A 22,372-nucleotide genomic window follows, 5' to 3' on the forward strand; every position below is an offset into this window, starting at 1 on the left:
AAAGTAAACACAGGAGCATGTTTGTAGTTGTGGCAATGTACAACATACATGATCATGAGCTCGGCAGTGCTTTTATACCTCACTTTCCACAATGTTGTATACACCTTCAATTAAGCTGCTGGCGGGTATTGCCAGTAGAAAACCAACAGAATTTGGTACTTTTCTGGTATGTTCATGCGTGTTTTGTATAATATACCAGACATACCAGAAAAGTACTAAATTGTAGATATTGAAGAAGAGCAGAACTGTCATTTCACTGCTTTTTGAGCAGAATTTGCCAATTTCGGGAGCATTATCCACCATCCAGCATTATCCACCATGGCTAACTCCAATAATGATAATGTCTTCAACAGTAATATTATGTTGAGTTTGGATCTCAAGTAGAGCAGGGCATGTCTCAAAGAGTAGCACTTATCAAAACAATTTGATGGGCACTACTGGCTTATAGACCAGGCAGGCACAGTGGGTTGGTCAAAGTCCATGATTGAGATACGAGAGGTACCTGGTTCAAGTCCTGCCTGGGAGCGGTTTTTCCAGCCGTGCTGCTACCCACAGTCAACTGGGAACTTGTGGCCAGGCAAAAGAGGTACATGGATGCAGCTAATGGGGTCGTTCTTGGCAATTGTGCCAGTGGTTGTAAGACTTACCCACTCACCCCCACCGTTAGGCGCTGCATCTGCCGCTAGGGTTTACCAGGTGTTAGCGGCCGTCGTGAGTTCCCTTCGGGAACGGACACGATAATTTACTCTTTTTTTACTGGCTTATAGATAACTGGTTGCATTCTCACTCTAACATTCACTATCGAAGATGACTCCGTCAACGTGTAAGTCAAGTTCAACCTATTATGTCACCCAAAGTTTACATCAACGATGGATATGTCCAATTCTAGATTGGCAGCAAATGCAGAGCCCAATAGAGACAACAAAGAAAGAGAGAGAGAGCTTGAACTCAGGGTCAGATCAGGTTGTTCACACATCCATGCCATTGCAGAAAGAGCAGAAATGTCAAAAGGGAAAAGGTGTGGGAACAAAAAAGGGCCATTCTCACGCTACCTGAGATAAGTTCTTGACACTCTTCCTCAGCCGGCAGCATTTCCACTTGCCATCCACACACTGACAGTCCAAGTTACACTGGCCAGTGTAGCTAGCATTTCCGCTGCATTCTGTGCAGCAATCAGGCAACACAGTGAATGGCATTGCACTGAACAGGCACGTCACACCAACTTTGGAGGCTGCATAGCTGGAGTTCTACACTCTTGGGGGTTATGTACTCTTGCTAGCAATGGTGCCTAGCAAAGCACATAAAGTCATGTACATTTATACATTTATGTTTTCAAACTGTAGTAGGAAATTAGAAAACCTGGCTCGTACAGCTCTTTTCTCTCCCAAGCTCAACACTTCAGGAATACGAATGAAAGAAAGAAATCATCAGTCGCACCACTGGGACTCGAATCAGGTACCTTACTCATATCTGGCTTGCAAGAAAAATTTAATTTCGGAGAGAAAAGAGCAGCACGATGCAGGTGGCCCAAGTTCCTAATACTTTGAAATTCTCCGCGAAGTCCGAATTTGAAATTACAATGCATATTTTAAGTACGCATGGGCTACAAGCCGACTTGCATGGAAGCTTATGTGAGAATGGAGTTACAAAAGGATTTTAGGAAGGAGGATATATGTACACTTAAAGGTAAATTCAAGCAGATCAGCAGGTGATCACTGGAGGAGACAATTACCTACTGTATGTTGTGGCTTGACTCCATGAAGTGTCACTGCCATTCCCTGATTCAACAAGCGCTTTCGACGGACATACTCACCATTTTACTGACAAGATACTTCCGAAGAACGTGTCCACTTCTACCATTGTGACTGTCGCTTCTGCTTTCTGCTTTTGTCGATATATCGGTTTGACTAAGTTTTTTCTTGCTGCGTCGGTGTCTTAGCAAACTGCTGTCCTGTCCACAACGTTCTACGATTTCACAGGCACACGTGATGCAGCCATGCAGTACATACACTCTTTTCTCAAGAGGTGTGAAGTGATTTTCAGGAACGTTCCGACGGGTATTCTCAAACAGGAAAGGGCAACACTCGTTTTTGGTAGGAATCCGAGAATCCTCTCTTCGGTGAGAAGGCAGTATTGTCAGTGCCCTGAGCGGACCTCAGCCCGAATGGCAGTACTTTGTCATAGTAGAATTGGCCCTGCCACTGGAAACCCAACAAATGGTATGCAGTGGGTGCGACCGGGACCAGTCGAAATGCATTGCGTATGTCGAGCTTCGCCATCAAGGCACCGGTACCTTGACGTTGCAGACGCTCAATGGCATCGTCCACTGTGACATAATGTAGGGAGAACGAATCCTTGTTTATTCCATCATTGACAGACATACGGTCAGGGTAAGACAGGTGGTGAATGAGGCGGAATTTCCCGTTGTTCTTGGGCACTACGCCGAGCGGAGAGCATACAAATGGGTGGAAAGGCTGGACCGAGAAAGGACCGGCCGATTCGTCACGTCGGACCCGGTCAGCAATTTGTTGTTGTACAAACTGAGCATGTCAATGGCAGTTGGGAGGTTGCCGGAGATGATAGATACAGAAGCACCAGAGTGGCCAATGGGGAACCCGTGTTGCAAGCCATTAAGGATAAAGTCAGAGAGGACACGATTAGAAATACGAGGCAGAAGAGTCATTAGGCGGGCTATGTACAGAGGCGTGGGGAGACTACTTCGCTGCGACGGGCTTGTCCGTCTGGCGGGTCCCCGGCGACCGTCGTTGGTGCAGCGAGCAACGGGATGACCTCGGTCGCCGCAGGTTGAGCAGACGTGCAAGCGTTCACAGGGCTGGTGTTGGCATGGGCGGCCACGGTTGAAGTTGAGGCAGATCTGGCGGGTGCTGCCTGCCCCGGCCAGAAATGGCTGCGTAGGACGGCTGGTGTTGGTGCCAGCTGGAGCATGTGGCCCTGCCAAATACTGTGGGCAACGGTCACGGCTGTGGTGCGTTGTGCAGCGCGGACATGATGGTCGGGGTGCCCGGATCAGGTGCAGGCTTCAGAGGCTTTGGTCGATTGCGTCCCAACGAGCCGAGGTTGTTGCCACCGCTGCACGGAAGGCACGGTCATACCCCAGTACAGCTGGGGTCGCAAACTGCTGGTTGGCAGTACAGATAATGTGCTGGTACGTCACCAGCTCCAGTGCTCGGAATGGCATATGTTTCAGTGCGCAGGCCATGTTGATTGTGTAGGCTTCCAGCCAGGCAGTGAAGTCGACAATGGAGCGCTTCTTAGTCACACATAAATTGAAGGACACACGCCGGCCCTCTCCGTTGGCGGTGCTGAGCTCCAAGGGCTCGGACCCTGCGCCCACATTCTCTGGGAGGAGATCCTCCAGCTCAATATATTCGCCGCGTGTGATTTTGTCAAGCAACTTACGCGGGACCGTGGGAACAATAGAGCTGGACTCACGAGTGTTCGCCATGGGCGCTGCGATCGGAGGCAGCGCGGGTTGCATGAGGGAAATGTCCATGGGGCCGGAGTCGACCTGCGGCGGGTGATGGGTGACGGGGTTGGACGCGGTTTGGACCACATCTGCCACTGAGGGGACCGCCGCCTGAGCATGGCCGTCCGGATCCTGGCGAGCTGAAATTCGCTCCTCAAGGCGCTCGACTCGAGCCAGCAGGGGGTGCAGGGCCGTCGACACGGCCGCCGTAACGGAACGTGGATCTAGGCCAGTTGTGAGTAAGCTGGCCGGCTGGGGAACAGCGGACGGGATATCGTCCTGCTCTGCACGAGCATTGCCGGAACGATCCGCGCGGGCATTGCCGGAACGATCGGCCGCATGGTCCGCAGGGGCTCGATTTGGAGTGACGGCATACGGGGACGACGAGGCGCGCCTGCGACTGGAACGCCTGGGCCCGGGAGCCGACTGCTATCGTGCACGGGGCATCTCCGTGAGCTGTGGTAAACCTTGAGATTGAGGTTGAGAAAGAAATCCACTGCCAATGCGGACAAAGCAAGAACTGAAGTCAGGAACAGTGGACTTCGGAGAACAATGAGCGTGTGAGAGTTTGTTGGGAACAGAGCATGCGCCTTCGGTGTTAACATATTTTTGCGCGTGCGCAAAAAATCATTAAAAGAATACAACAACAACAACAACAACAACAACAACAACAACAACAACAACAACAACAACCACAACAACAACAACACTCCAGTGGCTAGTCCCAGGGTACTGTCGACGTCCGACAGTCCTGCTCTCCGTCGTAGCAGAATCGTGTCGCAGTCGGATGCTGCGGAGCAGTGTCGCTCCGCTGGCGATCACAATACTCGAGGTACAAAACTCTTTGTTACATACACTATGTCGTACACGGGTACCATAAGTCCACAGTTGTACAGATCTACCGTCATTAGTGCGACATCCATTACAAGCGTCCAAGGCGAGTTCGTCCGGTTGAAAAATTTGTCCATGGACCATAAATCGTGTTGGAAAGCTGGACAGATCGAGGTTACGTTGCAAGTAGACCGGCATCGATTTTTAGTACAAAACTCGTTGAACGAAAAAGACTAGAATACATTCCCGACCAATATTTCTGCTTATCACTCCCTTAGTATTGCCTCCCATAGATTTTTGCCATACCTAAGCAGTCAAATATTCCTGCATATTTCACTCCTTAGGGCTATATTGACCACTTATATTTGACTCCTTTTTAGCGATTGAACACAGGCTTTGGCTAGTCGTGATAAATCCAATATTGACTTCGTACTTGGTCAGTATAGGAAATAAAAGACCTCGTAAAAGATGCTCGGCTTCGCCTCGGTCTTTTACTCAGCTTTATTTTCCTACATTGACTTCGTACTCAGTCAATATTAGATACTTATAGTTATACAACACCTCACTACCAGGCAAAGCAAATGGCCATGGACTACGAATTTTCTCGGATGGCTACATGTCCGCTGCCAGCGCCTTGGCATAAAGTTATAAAACACGATTTTCCTGCGTTTTTGTTTTGGTTCTAGCTACAGGACCATGATGACTGTACTGATGTAATTATAATAATTATTATGTAGCTCAATCGATGCTTCATGTTCATAGGATCTGCTGTAAGTCTTATAAGTAAGTAAGTACAATTAATGTGTTAGTTATACAGTAGTTATAGGCCGATGTCCTTGGTCACACATGCACTTTTTGGGCGGCTCCGCGAAAAGTTTGGATTTCGCTACGCCAAAAAAGGCGAGCGGAACATCCGCTTCCGCGGTCCCGCTTTGGCGAATCATGCATGGTGATGGTTTTGGTGTGCTACTTCTGGCACGGAGTTCTGGTGTTGTTTGGTGGCCGTTTTTTCATATTGTTCCTGTTTGCAAATATGCTTTTCGTCCCGGAAATCTCGTGAACGAAACTTCATCGTTATGAGTGTAGAGTTGGTGAGGGAATCTGTCTCCCAAATCCTTGGCCCCGATCGCGGACGAGAAGGGACGACGTTTCTCTCTCCAAGCAATGCGTCCACCATGCAGAGTACGCAACACTAGGACTACAACCAGGGAGTAGTAGAGTGCTCTGCCACACCCTCACCATGCTCACTGCAACTACAGGAATCCACGCTGGGGTCGATGATGGATCATGGAGGAGGCAAAGACACCGTGCTATACAACTTGAATTTGATATCGATGTAAACTAATCATATTCAAGTGCACCCGTACTGGGCCGCAGCGAATGTGCCCCAAATCCACGAGTGTACTTGACAGGAGACATTCAGCAGCCTTTCAGCGATCCACGATAGCTCTACAAGCAAAGTTTTAAGATCTTAAGCTAGCCTGCCTTCCTTATGTATGCCTGAAATAGGTTGTGTTTCGTCAGGTTTTGACATGTTCCTTTCTTCTCAGTATTCTCGCTCGCATAGTACTCCACTTCTATGATAATATTGCCTATGCTGTTGCCCATTAGGATTTTGTCAAATTCTATCCTTCGCTCTCATATAACTGGGCCAGGAACCCGTTTGAACTTGCGAAGTAAAATAAAATCAATCAATCAAAGGTCGCTTCAACTCGGACAAAAACATCTAGAATGTCATAGGACGTGTAGGTCTACGTGCTGCATTTGCATTCCCTCCGCCAAAGCAGAGCGTTGAGGAACACAGTACAATCGATCATGTACATTATTAATTTATTATGTATGTGTGACCGGCTGACCGCTGCATCGTGTGTTCCGCAAAAGCTGCTGCGGTAGTTACGCTTTTCGCCTCCGCAAAAGCGGTTCAAACTAACATTCATGTGTGACCGCGGCCTAAAGGGGTTGTCTTGCCTGGGGAAAGTCATAATGAGGAAACAGCATTTCTGTTGAAACTCTCGGGGTTGCCTACTAACGAGGGTAGATATACGGGACGCATGGAGTCAGGAAGAACACGTATCGCTCCAACGTACTACCTACCGGTACTTTCTCGTGGTTCACGAGCGTCATCGTTGTACTTGTAGTTCAGCACCAGGTCTTTCAGAATTTCCGAGTGATCCTTCCCATCCCATTTCGGTGCCGGAATGGCTTTGGTTGGGAGGGCGGCTCCAAGAAGTACTCCTACTCCTAGCAGGGTGACGACCTGGAGAAACCTCATTCTCCTGTCGGTCTAAACCACAGCCGCAGTCTTCTTGACCAATACGAAGAAATTCTGGTTTCACTTACTGCTCTACGTATACTATTATATACTCAATCTGCATTATATACATGTATGATTGTACTTTGTGATTTGGTTCTGGGGAAAGCAATGGTGGCGTTGACAACCTCAAAAGCAGAAACAAAGGAATATTTCCTGTGCAAGCGCTGCGGCAGTATGCTAGTGCACTGCATGCACCTTCTCACAGCACAGCGAACCTTACGCCTGGCTCGCAAAGCAACGACAGACCATTCATTTTGTGCTTGAAACTAAATTGAATTCCCTCTATCCCAACTTTGTATGCCCTGATTTAGAGCTGTTGCGAAATACCACTTCGGGCCAATCGAACTCTTGCTAGTGGCACTTACCACTCTTGAGTGTAAAACTGGCACAGCGACTGCTGCGTTCCTTTGATTCCCTGGCACCACCACCTCAGCCTCAACCTCCCCATACTGAAAATGCTAATGATGGCTGTCATACCTTTTCCTCCTTGACCACCTGTGCGCTCCTAAGTTCCTAATTGACTTTGAAAGTCCTATGTGGTCTAATCTGCGACTGTGCACATACATCCGGGCTCAACTTTCCGTGATGAGACCTGCGCGACGGAGCTGCGACAACCTGCGATTTGTTGCAGAAACAACTCTCGATCGCATGGCTCGTCGCTCATCGCGTCGCAGAAGTGATATTGTGCATAGCTCGGTAGAAACACGGGGCAGCAATGCGAATAGAGTGGTTGGTAGCCAACCGAGGCGATAAAGATAAGTAGGGGGTTGTTGATTTTCGGATCGGAGCAAACAGTAACTATTAAAGTTCATCACACCCTTCCCCTCATTGCGTTACATATCCTTCTAAATCTATTGGTCATATTCCACTTGCACCACCATCCTTCCTGATTCTGGACGACAAACTACTAAAACTTCTAATCAACCTGCCCAATTACCTTCATCCTCCTCAGTGCTCTCACTTAACTGCCGCTCCATAGTAAATAAGTTAGCTGAGCTTAGTCAAGTCTGTGAGCAGTATTCTCCAGATATAATCTGCCTATGTGAAACGTGGCTGACAGCTGCCATAGACATCGCAATTCCAGGCTACAAGTCATACCGCCTGGACCGCCCACCTACGACCAGCTCTGATAACCTGCCAGCAAGAGGCTATGGCGGTGTTGCTACTCTTGTAGCTGACAGGTCGTTCATGTCCATCAAGCGCCGCTTCGACCTTGAGCGCTGTGGACTGGAGGCGGTTTGGCTCGAATTGCGGCAGTGATCCTTCCCTCACTCCCCCTCATCATCTGCTCTGTTTACAGACCCCCTGGAGACAGCATCTCCCAAGTCCAGGCATTTAGTGACCTCCTAGAGGACTGTCTGTCCAATATTAGCCTTCTCAATTCTGCGATTGTACTTGCAGGAGACTTGAATGCTCGCCACTCTGACTGGTCTCCTAGAGACACCACGAATCGTGCTGGAAGGGAGTTCCGTAACCTCTTCTCTTGTTTTGGCCTTGAGCAAATGGTGACATTCCCCACACACTTGACCCCCCACGGCTCAACATCGTGTATTGACGTTGTTCTCACGGATCATCCTCACCTACTACTCTCTGTTACATCTCTTGCTCCTCTTGGTGCATCTGACCACGCACAGATCCTCAGTCACTTCAGGAATGTTCCTGCAAAGCCGGAACATGACTTTAAATCCGAGCCATCTTCCGTCTGGGATAGTGTGAATGCAGAGCTCGCTGATATTGACTGGAGCTGGCATCTGCGTGCCAGCAACGTCAATGATCGCTTTCGCACTTTTCTTCCATTCTCAACAATGCCCTTTGAGAAGCACCTCTGGCCATTCGGAAAGCAGCCGTATTCTCACCGCTGCCCACGGCCCAGTCAGCCACCCTGGGTTGATGCCCATCTCCGCACAGCAATCAAGTGGAAATATGATCTCTATAGCATTTTTAAGAAGTACCCAACACAACAAAACAATCAAGCATACCAACAGCAGCGAAATATAGTGAGAACCCTGACGCGGACAAAGTACAGAGCTTATATCCGCTCAGTGCAAACTACTTTGCAGGGTAGACACCGTCCATCGCTTCACCAGTTTGTGAGACAAGCAAGAATTCGAAACGTATCACGGGAAATTCCGTCACTCACCACAGGGACTCAGCAGGCGGCTGACCATTTGGCCAAAGCTACCGCATTAAACGCCCAGTTTGCCTCTGTGACTCGGCCAGATGACCCGTTGCTCTCTATTCCCCCTATTCTCACTCCCTCGGAGCCCTCAGCTTGTTTCACGTCCGTCATCACCACAACTGCCACTGTCCGGCGTCATCTGAAGAAGCTTCCGACGTGCAAGGCATCTGGTCCCGACGGCATCCCCAACTGGGTCCTCAAGGCCCTGGCACCATCCATAGCATTCCCTTTGGGCCATATTTTCAACATGTCATTTACCACGGGCATATTCCCTTCCGCATGGAAAACAGCGAAAGTCATACCTGAACACAAGAAAGGTTCCCGCCACGAACCTGCAAACTACCGCCCTATCTCTCTTCTTCCCTGCGTGTCCAAAGTATGTGAACGCATCTTTTATGATTGGTTCCCTGCTATTTATAATTTACGTAAACGATTTACCTGCAGTCTTCCCTGGAACGTCTCTGTTTGCTGACGACACGACCCTTCTCACCTCATCAGCTTCCCTCTCTGGCCTGAAAAACAACTTGCGTGCTGGCATTCAGGAAGTTCTTTCCTGGATGTCGTCCTGGAGATTGTCCCCAAATCTATCAAAAACAAAGATCATGCTCTTCCCTCCCCAGCCAGAGTTCACAACCCTCATATATGCCAACTTTCCAAATCCATATGACATAGTGTCTTCTCACAAACACATTGGCATTGTGATTGACTCTGCACTCTCTTGGGTACCCCACATCGAATATATCTGTAACAAATCAAGTAAATCCTTAGGAATTCTCTCCCCCACTGCTCCTACCTCCCACGTTCTTGCCAGCTTCATTAGTGTAGTATCCCTGCCCGACCAATACGGAAGCAGTACGGAACTAATACGGAGCTTGCCTGATGTATATTTAGTGTATCTCCGTATGTAAGCGTACGTCGTCTGCTGCATAAAAGCGGCTGCGCATTTCTGTTTTGATGAAGATAAGATTAGATGAGATTAGATTAGATAGCAATGAAAGCTAACTCGAAGAATAAGGATTCAGCCTCTAGGTGAGCACCGGAGAGAAAGTCAGTTATTTTGCCGCTTCTTCTTTCACGAACGATTATATCTCAGGTGTGTACCTGAAAGTAGAATAAAAGTAATTCGTGTTGATTTCACCGCGCCTACCACTCGGCTACCCATTACATTGGTGGCAGCGGTGTAGTTTTAAATAAAACAACGTGATTCGACCCCAGACCCCCATGGCTCAACCCGCTGCAGCTTCGTGCGACGAATCAAGATGAGAATCATGTTTCTTGCCTTCCTGGGCCTGGCCCTGCTTATTAGCCTGCAGCACAGTCAGGGTGCTAACGTGGATCACCATTCTTTCCGCACGGCATCCATTGGAGACTCCGATGGCGATTCCAAGCAACCCGCTACCTACATGTATACTACCGGTGGTGATGGCGAAGCTGATGAGGACGACGACATGCAGGCTGCTGACCAAGACAAGGAGGGTATTCCCCAAGACCAGCAGCGTTTGATTTTCGCCAGCACGCAGTCGGAAGCAGGAGTCCACTCTTCACTTGGTACTTCGCCTCCGTGGTTTGATGCAGATTTTCGTCAACACTCTTCCTGGCTAGACCATCACTCTTTACGTCGCGCAAAGTGATGCTATCGACAATGTGAAGACCACGATTCAAGACGAGGAGGGAGGTAATTTGTCTGACGCCGAGCTAGCCGCTCTGAGTGACCGGCTCAACCAAGATGAAGATAAAACCTGGCTTGCCCTCCGCCGTAGCTCCAGCCGCCGCGGTGGTTACTAACGCTGATTCCAGGTATGGCATTTTCTTTCTTGTCTTCCTTCAGTCTCCCTGTTCTCGTCAGTCTTCCTTTATGCGAGTGTGTGAATCCAGTTTAGTTTGGTAGGCGTCTGATCATGGTGAGCCACGGCTTACCAAGCTAACGTGGGACAATGTGTGTGACAACGCCCCTTATAGTTATAGTGTATTCAGTTCGGTTTTTGAACTGCGATGTTCCTGGCGGGTTGTGCCAGCGTAGTGCAGCAAGAGTGCTGTGGTTTCAGGTCCTATTTGGAGGACAGTTCTTTCCCTTTTGACCCCGTGAGATTGTGTGAACCTGGTGTACTTTTACTTCTATTTTAAGATTTGTTATCAGTTCATTTCTTCTGTCTACTCTAAACGTTATCATTTCCGATATAATTTGCCATCTTCCGGTTGACGCTGTGTTCGTAACTCTTCACTAATTTTTTGAAAATCACGAGGGCGTGATAATCTGTAGGAAGGGAGGGTGTAGTATCCCTGCCCGACCAATACGGAAGCAGTACGGAACTAATACGGAGCTTGCCTGATGTATATTTAGTGTATCTCCGTATGTAAGCGTACGTCGTCTGCTGCATAAAAGCGGCTGCGCATTTCTGTTTTGATGAAGATAAGATTAGATGAGATTAGATTAGATAGCAATGAAAGCTAACTCGAAGAATAAGGATTCAGCCTCTAGGTGAGCACCGGAGAGAAAGTCAGTTATTTTGCCGCTTCTTCTTTCACGAACGATTATATCTCAGGTGTGTACCTGAAAGTAGAATAAAAGTAATTCGTGTTGATTTCACCGCGCCTACCACTCGGCTACCCGTTACATTAGTATTTAGCCTACCTTCGCCCAATATTTGATTATGCCGATACGTCTTGGGTTGGACTATCCTCTTCCGCTGCTGCAAAGCTTGAAATACACCACAAGAAAATCCTTAAAATTCTCCTCCGTCAACCCCGCATGCTCTCATCATCCGCCCTTTATAAAATCGCTCACACAACCCCGTTATCACATGGACGCAGTGCACACCTGGCTTCTCTTGTCCATTCTATTAAGCTTGAGTTGTGCCCACCTCATCTCATGTGTTTTAATTGGTTATCTTCTCTAAGACCTAGAAACTCGTTCTTACTCCCTAAGTGTAACTCATCCACTCTTTTGCGCTCCCCTCTCTTTATTGCTTATTCTGTTTGGCTCACTCTACCCAGAGAAGTTAAGGATCTGACCTCACTCCGCCTGTTTAACCCTAGAACAGCCATCGGTGTCATTTGACACCGCTCGAGTCAAACGTTTGGAATTGACGAAATATATCTAATCAGAATATGCTCAAATCTTGTGACTATTCCTAGTTTTGCTTCCTCTTTCGTCTGCCATAAACCTTTGATTTGTAATTGATGAGGTACCATAATGGCGAGTACGTATACCTAGAACGGCTAACCAGTGTCATTAAAATTGACACCTGCACTAAAAAACGCCATTATTGCAGCTAGATGGAAAAATATGAACACATATCGAAAATGTCGGCCATATTCAGTTGCTCGCATGCCAACCAGACAAAAGAAAGGTGCATGGGCAGTAAAATTGCTGAATACAGGACGGAATATGATCAACATGCAACCGTCATGCGAGAATCGCGAATTTGGAGTGGGTTAATATTTGGGCACAGATTACACAAACACTCTCCAGCTAATGTCCTTGACACTGCTCATTCCCTTTCATTTTCCTGCAAATTGCCCCAGAAGCGCCATCACGGTCTGACGGCCAAGGAAATAGTAGAATGGATGTAGCCTATTACCATGCATGAATCTGATGACCATGAAAGCGAAATTGCCCACTTATTCTTCATCTGATAGATGTTCAAGTGTAGTGACCATTAGCAGTGGTGGATCTGTTCTGTCATAATTATGAGGGTGAATCGTACGGTCACAACACCCGAGTACCTGTGGATTCAGAATGTATTGAGGTTACGAGCCTCCAGAGAGTGGACATGGATTGGCGGATAGTCCAGACAAGGAATTGTCAGAAACAGCTGCAGGAGTGGTGGAGACCCCGAAATGGATAGTGTTGAGGAAGAGAAATCGCAACTCTGCAACCTGGAGATGGTACGCCGCATTATCACAAGGATGGTGCTGTATAGATAATCTTTTCTAACTACTTGACGAGCTGATAAGGCACTTGAAGCAAACCTCTTCCTCCCCCACTTCAGGCTAAACGGGTAGGCAGCCGCTGGGATGGCGTCTCTCTCTTCATTGGCTCCGGATGCTGCAGAAGGTGATCGCTAAGTAATAACTGATAACTTCATCATCATTGCACTAAAAAAAAAAGTAAATTATCGTATCCGTTCCCGAAGGGAACTCACGACGGCCGCTAACACCCGATAAACCCTAGCGGCAGATGCAGCGCCCAACGGTGGGGGTGAGTGGGCAAGTCTCACAACTACTGGCACAAGTGCCGAAAACGACCCCATTAGCTGCATCCATTGCATTACTGGTCAAGAAACTGTTGGAGAAGAAAGAGTTGCAGTATGAACCACTCTGGTAAATCGAAGTAAACTACCAGCTAACTTCATTGCCAATAATCGCGGATTGCGTTTTGTGTTTCAAGATTACATTGTAGGATGCAAAGACGGTAGACGTAGAAGGTACAGTGTACGTGTAGAAGTAGCAAGAATTAACAATAGTCCGCCTAGTGTAGACCACCTAGAGCCATATGTTTTACATGGTGAGAGTAGGAAGCCCAACATCGTCCAATTCTAGCAAAAGATGAGATATGTCCTTGACCATGTCGATCGAATGTGGTGGATCTACTTAACAAGGACTATTCCAGAAGATGTACCCCTGCAAGGCTGTTACATAAATGAATACATGTAGATGTGACAGGCAAAAACGCCTTCACAATATCCCAAAACTCTGCTAGTTTATGCACGTTCAGAAAACGCTCATTCCTGCACTGGTCAATAACCTTGTAGATTATTATTATTTATTTTTTATTTTTTTTAAAGTGCAAGCCTCTTTTACGGGCAAAAATTAACACAATGTATTAAAATGCAAAACAACATACACTGGAGAAGAAATCAGGAAAATAAAATATGAGCTCAAAAATGGAACGAAAAATAGCAAATAGAATCAAAACTCACGATGGAATCAAACTCACGATGGAATCAAACTCATGATGGAAACTACAACCCAATGAGTTGGAAAACCAACCACAGAATTAGATATTGGGAATAGAGTCAGACACAACAACAACCGAAATCAGTACACCAAAAATCTGTCCTTAACCTTGTAGATTATTATTATTTATGTTTTATTTTTTTTAAAGTGCAAGCCTCTTTTACGGGCAAAAATTAACACAATGTATTAGAATGCAAAACAACATACACTGGAGGAGAAATCAGGAAAATAAAATATGAGCTCAAAAATGGAACGAAAAATAGCAAATAGAATCAAAACTCACGATGGAATCAAACTCACGATGGAATCAAACTCATGATGGAAACTACAACCCAATGAGTTGGAAAACCAACCACAGAATTAGATATTGGGAATAGAGTCAGACACAACAACAACCGAAATCAGTACACCAAAAATCTGTCCTACAAAAAACAAAGGAACAAGAAAAACAAGAAAGACGAAGTACAAAGAATCCCCAAAAAAGAGGGGAGAACGGGATGAAAGAGGACCGGAGAGCGGCAAACCCCAGGAGGACTTAGCGTCACGTAGTGGCGGGAATGCGGGCCTCCACAAAAACAGCATCCACATCCGCCGCCAGACCAGGTGCACGGAATGCACGGCGACTCCCACGAACCATCAGGACGGAGTCGCGGACAAGGCTGAAAGCCAGGTCCGTCCGCAGCTTTCCCATCACGAGGGGATAAGGCTGCGAGAGCTTGGTGGAGAGCTTCGTTCCGAGCAGCTTCAGGAACCGGGTGGCCTCCTTCGCCAGGGCACCAGCAGAAGACAGGACGATCGGGGTGAACGACGCGTGCTCAACTTCCCGGATCCGGGCACCGTATGCCGACTGCTTCTGACCTTGTAGATTATTATTATTATTATTATTATTATTATTATTATTATTTACTGGTTTGAGGGAAAGAGACAAACGGGAAAAGTCTGAAGAAAGAATTGACTGTCACCACCAGGACTCGAACCAGGGACCCTCGCTTGTAGCCAGCGATGCTCTAACCACTGAGCTATGGTGTAGTCGTCATCCCAGCAGAGGCCGTTCAACATTCTCTTCAGACTTCGTAACTCACACTTCCTGTGAATCCACACAGGCGGGTGGGACGCAGCCCTCACTGTAACCCACACACTTCACGTACAAACTAGCACGCGGGGAGCCCCAAGTCATAACAAATCTACTGGTTTGAGGGAAAGAGACAAACGGGAAAAGTCTGAAGAAAAAATTGACTGTCACCACCAGGACTCGAACCAGGGACCCTCGCTTGTAGCCAGCGATGCTCTAACCACTGAGCTATGGTGTAGTCGTCATCCCAGCAGAGGCCGTTCAACATTCTCTTCAGACTTCGTAACTCACACTTCCTGTGAATCCACACAGGCGGGTGGCAGGCAGCCCTCACTGTAACCCACACACTTCACGTACAAACTAGCACGCGGGGAGCCCCAAGTCATAACAAATTTACTGGTTTGAGGGAAAGAGACAAACGGGAAAAGTCTGAAGAAAAAATTGACTGTCACCACCAGGACTCGAACCAGGGACCCTCGCTTGTAGCCAGCGATGCTCTAACCACTGAGCTATGGTGTAGTCGTCATCCCAGCAGATATTATTATTATTATTATTCTCAATTCATGGATGACATGGTGTCAACCAATATTATGAATGAGGGCTACCAGCCATGGAATAAAAGAACAAGAAGGCAAAAATGCACACGCAAAATATGGCAAGTTAAATGAAAATGAAAATGAAATAAAAGTAAATCAATCCAAAACCCAAATGAATTGTACAGGTAGCATATGTGATTTACTTTGGAGCTTGAAGTAATACACAAAGAGAAATGAATTCAATGATTAGTAAATGAAGATCGACGTACGTGTATATTTATCAAGCTTAAAAACGCATTGAGGGTGTTGCTGGACTTTAATTGCTGAGGAAGAGAATCCCATAATTGGTATGCTAGGAATACAGGCGATTTGCTCATAGAATTGTTTCTTGCAATGGGGAAACGAAGCGAGTTCCGGCTTGTTGAGGATTCATTGAACCAGTTTAAGGAATGCTGCACATGCTGAGGGGCAGTGACAAGTTTGATTTTGTGAATGTATACGCAGGAGGATCGGTCAATGTAATGTTTCAGAGGAAATGTACAGCAATTTTCATAGAGAACGGCTATGTTGGTCTCGGGCGGCAAACGAAGTATTGCCCGGAGAATCAGTCGATGCACAATCTCCAGCTTTGCAAAGAGGCCATTACCAGCGCCACACCACACAACACAGCAATACAAGAAAATAGTAGTGCTGAAACGATTATATCGATTACTCGTTACTTACTCGATAAGAAATAGATCGAACGGTTATTTCGATTTTATCGGCTAAACGAGTAGAATGTACTTACGCTCGGTGTGGGATTTCCCCCCTTTTGGGGTCGCACAAAGCGTGCTTGCATCGAAAGTGTTGCGAGTATCTAGTACGACACGAATATGACTGTCCACTTGCAACATCGATGTACGTGTAAAGACAAGCGCGATCTGAGAAACATCGACGTGATCACCGTCGTCGTCTTTTGAGCTGACTACTTTTCTTACCAATCCCGAAAAGATTGTTGGAGGAGAGAGAGACTTTTGCTCGCCGAGCTGAAGCTAAAGGATTTGATGGAGTCCTGCCAGCAGCTAGTCAAAGGACCTTCGGTACCTTAGGCAGACCCTGACGGAGTTTGGAGGCCAGCTAGCTCTCGGTGAGGAGAGAAACATTCGCGTGGCGATCGACTCTCCGTAAAAAAATACAAGCTACATAGCGCCGACATACTGCAACAGCTATGATTTCAACTAACTTCTCGATCTGCTGCTTCACAAAGTTCAACTATTTACAAGTCCTGACTGTTGTAGTCTGAAGCTGGAGTCTCATCGCCCACCTACAGGTAGCTTTTGGAGCTGATGGATTTCCCGACTTGGACTCCTTCCGCAAACTCTCGCAACAGTCCTACAGTGTATGCTGTGTTCCCGCACGCTCGTGTCGACATGTACCGGATCACGGAGGCGGAAGAGCTTGACGAACTCCGCTGACTCCACGTTGCCGAAATACCGCCGTCGTCTTCGTTCTTATCGCTGGAGACATTCTCCCCTTCCAGGACCGGCGCATAGTTGTCGTCCCGGAGGTAGAGACTATGTTGTGTTTCGAAATAGTTCTTCATCAAGCTCGCGCGAATGATGATTCTCATCATGAACTCGTTCCGACGTTGTGACATGGCGATGGTCTTTGGCGAGGCACTGGCTTGGCGAAAACGCAATCTTCTTGCGCAGTAGAACATTGATCGGCTGCAGATGAGTACAGTTACTTCGTGCTTGGTCCTGTTGGAGGAAACCTGACAGGAAAGAGGCAAGACTCATCGAAGACGAAGCGCTCGCAACAAACAATGGCGCTCGAAATATCTCGTACGATTTAGGGCCTATCGCTTTGAGCCACAGCGCTCACAGCCTTGCCTACTTCATCAAAGTGAGCTCTACATGTTCGTTGACCTCTTCACACTACACAGAAGAGCGAAACAAGGATTATGGCTTAGCACTTGGGTTGCAACCAGTGAGTTGCCTCTGTCTGGTCTGTATTCGTCTGGTCAGTCCGAACAGCTGACAGACTTGTTGCGGGAACATCGGATCTATGCACCCGCTTTCCGTCGTTGGCGATGTAATTGTTGGACTCGTAAAATTTTGAAATTCACAGAATGTACAATCATGTACTGATGTAGTTACAATAATAATCGTTTAGCCGATAAGCCGATCGTTATGGTATCAGCTAAGCCACTAAGGAAAAAACGTAATCGTTTCAGCACTAGAAAATAGGCAAAACGTATGTATGATAAAAGGTCTTTCGGCATTCTGGTGAAATGTGGGGGAGATGGCCATAAAGAATACCGACGACTGAGCTTGCCCGCTTTTCCAGATTCCGGAAATGGTGGGACCAGTCCAATTTGCTATCAAGTGTAACGCCAAGGTGCTTGAGACGAGAGGTTATAGGTATCGGGGTAGGATCATCGGGGAAATGGAAAATAAAAGTTTGAAGATGTGCAACATCTGATGACGCGTTGGGGACGACACACATGATCTCGGTCTTGGCGGAGTTCGGCCGGAGTTTCCACCTTCGCATCCACTTGACCACACAGTCTATTCCTACCTGCAGGTCTTGACACGCGACGGGCAGCGACCGGTGACTAGCCAGCAGAGTGGTGTCGTCCGCATATAGCGAGGTGTTGGGAATTGCGCCGATATCATTCACATACATTAGAAAAAGCAGGGGCCCCAGAATTGATCCCTGGGGGACACCAGAACACAAGCGTTCAGGGTGGGACAATTGACCCGAGATACTCACTTGCTGTGAGCGACCACACAGGTAACTCTCCAGCCACCGCAGTATGCGTCCTTGAATCGAGAATGATGCTATCTTAGCCATCAGCCCACGGTGCCACACAGTATCAAAGGCTTTAGATAAATCGAAGAAGCAGACTAGGCTGTACTCGCTGCGATGGCGATTGTCATGCAGGGATTGAACAACTCGAAGTAGCTGCCAGGCTGTTGAATCACCTCGACGGAATCCGGACTGTGATTGATGGAGATATGGATCTACATGTGCATATAACTTGTCATACATTATTCGCTCACACAGCTTTGATATCGTTGAGAGAAGGGATATGGGACGATAGTTCGTCGGATCCGTTCTTGCGCCTTTATTTTTGTACAGCGGGATGACGACAGCAGCTTTCCAGGCAGTTGGAAAAATACCGGTGGAGAAAGACAGATTGAATAGCAGACTCAAAGGAAGCGATATCGACGGGCCAATCAATTTCAGCAGCTCGTGTGTAACTCCATCAGGTCCCGCAGCTTTCCGGAGCTTTAGACGCTTGATGCATTTATGCACGGCATAGGGCGTGGTGAAGATAGAGGTGAGCGGCGGCGCAGTCCTGCAAAGGCGGGAGCGTCCACTGAGGGTTATCCGGAGTACCAAATGCAATGAACTGCTTATTTAGGGCATTTGCAATGTCGTCAGGTGATTTGATGTCAGCTCCTCGGACGGTGAGGCGTGATACAGTGGGTTTTCCGGTGGAGTCCGACCGCAAACTTCGGATAAAATTGTGTAGATTCGGTGATGGTGTTTGGGCCTTTTGGGAGAATGAATTGAGAGTGCGGAGAAATCTGCGGTGCTCCAGCCGCGAGAGGTTACGGGTCTTATTCCGTTCCGCCTTATACACAGCTTGATTTTTAGGGGTTTGATACTTCCTGTACACACTGTACGAGTCACGCTTCCGCTTGATTTGTTCTCTTTTAAATGCTGGTGTTAGCCAAGGTGGTCAGGCAGATTTCGAGGGTGTGCATCGGATTGTTGATTTGCGTCGCTCTAGATAGGACTGCAGTACCTCCTCCAAAGTGTCGTACAGCATATCTGCAGATAGGGATGGATCACCCCGATGTACTTGGAGCACAGCCTCCCAGTCAATATGGAATAGACGCTCATTGAGCGCAACTGCCGTTTCATTCGGCACGGATGAGATGTTCAATGAAGCAAGGTTACTTCGATGTGGAAGCTGTTTCTGCTCAGAGACAGGAGACCGCGGGGACTGTGACATTTTAATTTTACCAACAACAATACAGTGGTCAGATTGGCCCATAGGTGCTTCAGCATGGAGGTCGTCAATGGCGTGGGGAATATCCGTTATTACAAGATCCAGAGCCGCTCCAGGGCCCGAGGCAGACTCGTGAGTGGGGAAGTTTACCAATTGCTCCAAAGAAAACATCTTAAGCAAACATCGCAATTGGTGACCTGCTGTGTTGGTAATGTCCCCCTCCCAGTCTGAACACCTAGCGTTGAAATCCCCCATCAACACTACTGCAGATGTTGTAGCTTTGACAACAGTCAGACAGCGTTGGAGAGAGTTACAAAATGTATCAATGGCGGCAGCCGTGTTCGAGGGTGGGCGGTAGAGGGATCCAATTAGCAGGGACTTCCCGGATCCAAATGTCTGTGTTCCGGTACCCTTCAGCGGAAACTCAATCTCTACAAACGTAGCTTCGAAATTTGGAGCGTGAAGGTCCGAACGATGTTCAACAGAAGGAAATACACCAGACTTCACCAGAAGAGCAACTCCACCATACGCCGAAAGTTCGGACCTGTTTGTTTTGTTTTCGGTTGTAGGTCTGTCTCTTCGATAACAGTCGATAACAGTCAAATTTTCTCTATCCTAGGGGATAGAGAAAATTTGAGCTCCGTGCAGCCATGTCTCAGTAATAGAAACGAACAGCGGGTCCCACGTCGAGCAGAATTCAGTTAATTCCGCGACATTGTTCCGTATTGATCTAGCGTTAAAGCAGACAAATGGGTGACTGGTAGCCGGTAATGGCAGGGGCTGGAATGTTTTCGCTTCGGGATTTAGCAATCTACCCGGGAATAGATCAGCATTTGCGTGTGAAGTTGTGTGCGTGGTTGTCGGTGCAGGACGGAAAGGTGGAGCCAATGGGTTGAGTGTTAAACTCATTGTTTCTCGTCTGTTGAGTAGCGACGCTGGTCTACACTGCCTAAAGTGCGATCATCATCGGATTTGAATTTCCAGGGTCGGGCAGAGACGTTTGACGGCCAGAAGTCGGGTTTGCTGACTGTATCCATGTCCTTTGCGTCTATCAGCACATGTGCAAAAGCGGTGCCAAAGTATTTGGATTCTGAAATGTTGCGAGAGACAGTCATGGCATCTGGTTTCTAAGTGGCAGCCAAGGAGAAGAGAAGGGTACACCTCTTTGAAAGAGTCTAAAATGCAGTCGTTACTAGCCTAATCTTGCAACCATGGCTAGCAGCATATGTGTAAGCTTGGTGGAAAAATGATGCTCATAGTCAGTCCATGTTTGTACTTGTTACTGTGTGTCATTCATCATGACGGTCTAGTAATCCGATTATGCCAAAGCACATATTCCCAAAAAACAGTTCCTCATGTGCCAAGTGACGTTGACACATTGCTTGTTATTGTTACTCTGTGATTATACGAAATTTTTTTGAAAGTAATGGAAGTTTTGCCAGTAATTGAGTTCATCCTTCGCAATTGCCGTTACGCGTACATTGTACTTTAGTTGCGTATAGCCAAAAATAGTGTCTGGGTGAATCCTAATGTGTTGTGTACATCATAAATTCCGCCAGTGATAGCCAGCACTGAAAACAAAAAAAATATAATAACCTATATCATAGGTCTTCGACATGGAAATGTATGCAGGTGTCAAATGACACCGTTTGGCCGTTCTAGGAGTACAGTATTGAAAGTGGTGGCCGTCCTAGGGTTAAGATCCGTGCCGCCCCTTATTTACTACGACATAAATACAATGTAGCTCATTATCCACATGTCCTTTGCGTCTCTGTGTCTTTCACTGTTTTTATTTGACATTATCTTTCTTTACGGAGTTGTTGTTGCTGTTCATTTTGCTACTCCTTCTTTTTCCCTCCGCTTACTTTTATGTATCGCCGTGGTTGGCAATCACCCACTCTCTTAACATTGGCCGGTGTTTCCACCGAGTCTTGAGATGTTGTAATAAATATAATAATTATAATAATACCATTCTGCATGTGTTTTGATTTGCACCATAAGCATGATAGCCGTGAAGCCAATGAATATTCCAAGGTTGTAATTTTACTGAAATGATCTACACTTTCTGCTTATGTCGAGCATATTTTGGCATATTTTGGCATATCATTTTGCATATCTTGCTACGCCTTTGGCATATTATGGCCGCTTTCCCTGATATGCGTTTTTTTTTTTTTAGCACGGTCTTCTATGTTCATTTAGTAGGCCCAGTCTTCTAATGGGAGACGGTCTTGTATTTTTTCAATCGCCCCTTGCCCGGGCCTTGTATTCGAGGAAGGCGTTGTATACGAGGACGGTCTTTTATTTGCGGAAATACGGTAGATTGTGCACATCGAATATTCAAGCTTTTGTCCATCAAGCCAGTCGATGAAATCTGACCGTAGACGATCCAGCGATTAAGGGCAAAGTTCCCTCCAAGACCGGTGTCGACCAGATCTTGGCCACGCTGGTTAACGAGTCTGACGAGCAGCTCTCACCAAAACCTCTGTCTATGAGCGACGAGGTGGCGGAGCTGATACTGTTTCAGGACCAATTGCGGATTTCGGAGATATAGAAGACAACATCGTCACCAAGCGCTGCATCCTGTCATAATGCTGCTTCCGAGGTCGATGTCTGGACTGCTGAAAATCGATCGCAATCCACGGATTAGGAACGATCTGCTCTAAAATCACTTCAGGTACGGTCTGGGAGTTTTTGACGCGAAAGGCCCGCCCGTCGTGTTCCATCCAACACATACGCTCACGTCGCTGGCATTGTCAGAGCATGTTTTATTTCGTCCGTAGTTGCTCTGAACAATGCTCTGTGGAAGCGAAATTGAGATGTGAGAATGTTTGAAGCCTATTCCTGGGATCCTCACAGGAACATTCCTTGCTGCTTGCTGTTTTCGTGCGCAGGAATCATTATTCATTGATAATACTTTCTACAATCATAAAGGTTGCGTGTGCACGTGTACACTTTCATGCGCAAAAAAAACAATTGCGGTCAGGTGAAAAA

The 22,372-nt window shown here is 47.2% G+C and overlaps 1 protein-coding gene across 2 annotated transcripts in view; it reads right to left on the minus strand.

The window, feature by feature from the left end:
• LOC135809747 (tyrosinase-like) overlaps nucleotides 1-22,372 on the minus strand; it is a 94,221-nt gene that overhangs the window by 36,621 nt on the left and 35,228 nt on the right. Inside the window, exons 1-2 of one of the 2 annotated variants that reach the window (XM_065323167.1) lie at nucleotides 6,413-6,842; nucleotides 1,053-1,162 (exon numbers count right to left, since the gene is read on the minus strand). In XM_065323167.1, the coding sequence (XP_065179239.1) occupies nucleotides 1,053-1,162; nucleotides 6,413-6,590 (288 nt within the window). In that variant the 5' untranslated portion in view covers nucleotides 6,591-6,842. Of the gene's footprint in view, nucleotides 1-1,052; nucleotides 1,163-6,412; nucleotides 6,843-22,372 lie in introns of those variants that run through there. The other variant, XM_065323165.1, reaches the window with a different exon arrangement.

The sequence above is a fragment of the Sycon ciliatum genome, chromosome 2 (genome assembly GCF_964019385.1).
Source record: "Sycon ciliatum chromosome 2, ocSycCili1.1, whole genome shotgun sequence".
NCBI classification, from domain to species: Eukaryota; Metazoa; Porifera; class Calcarea; order Leucosolenida; family Sycettidae; genus Sycon; species Sycon ciliatum.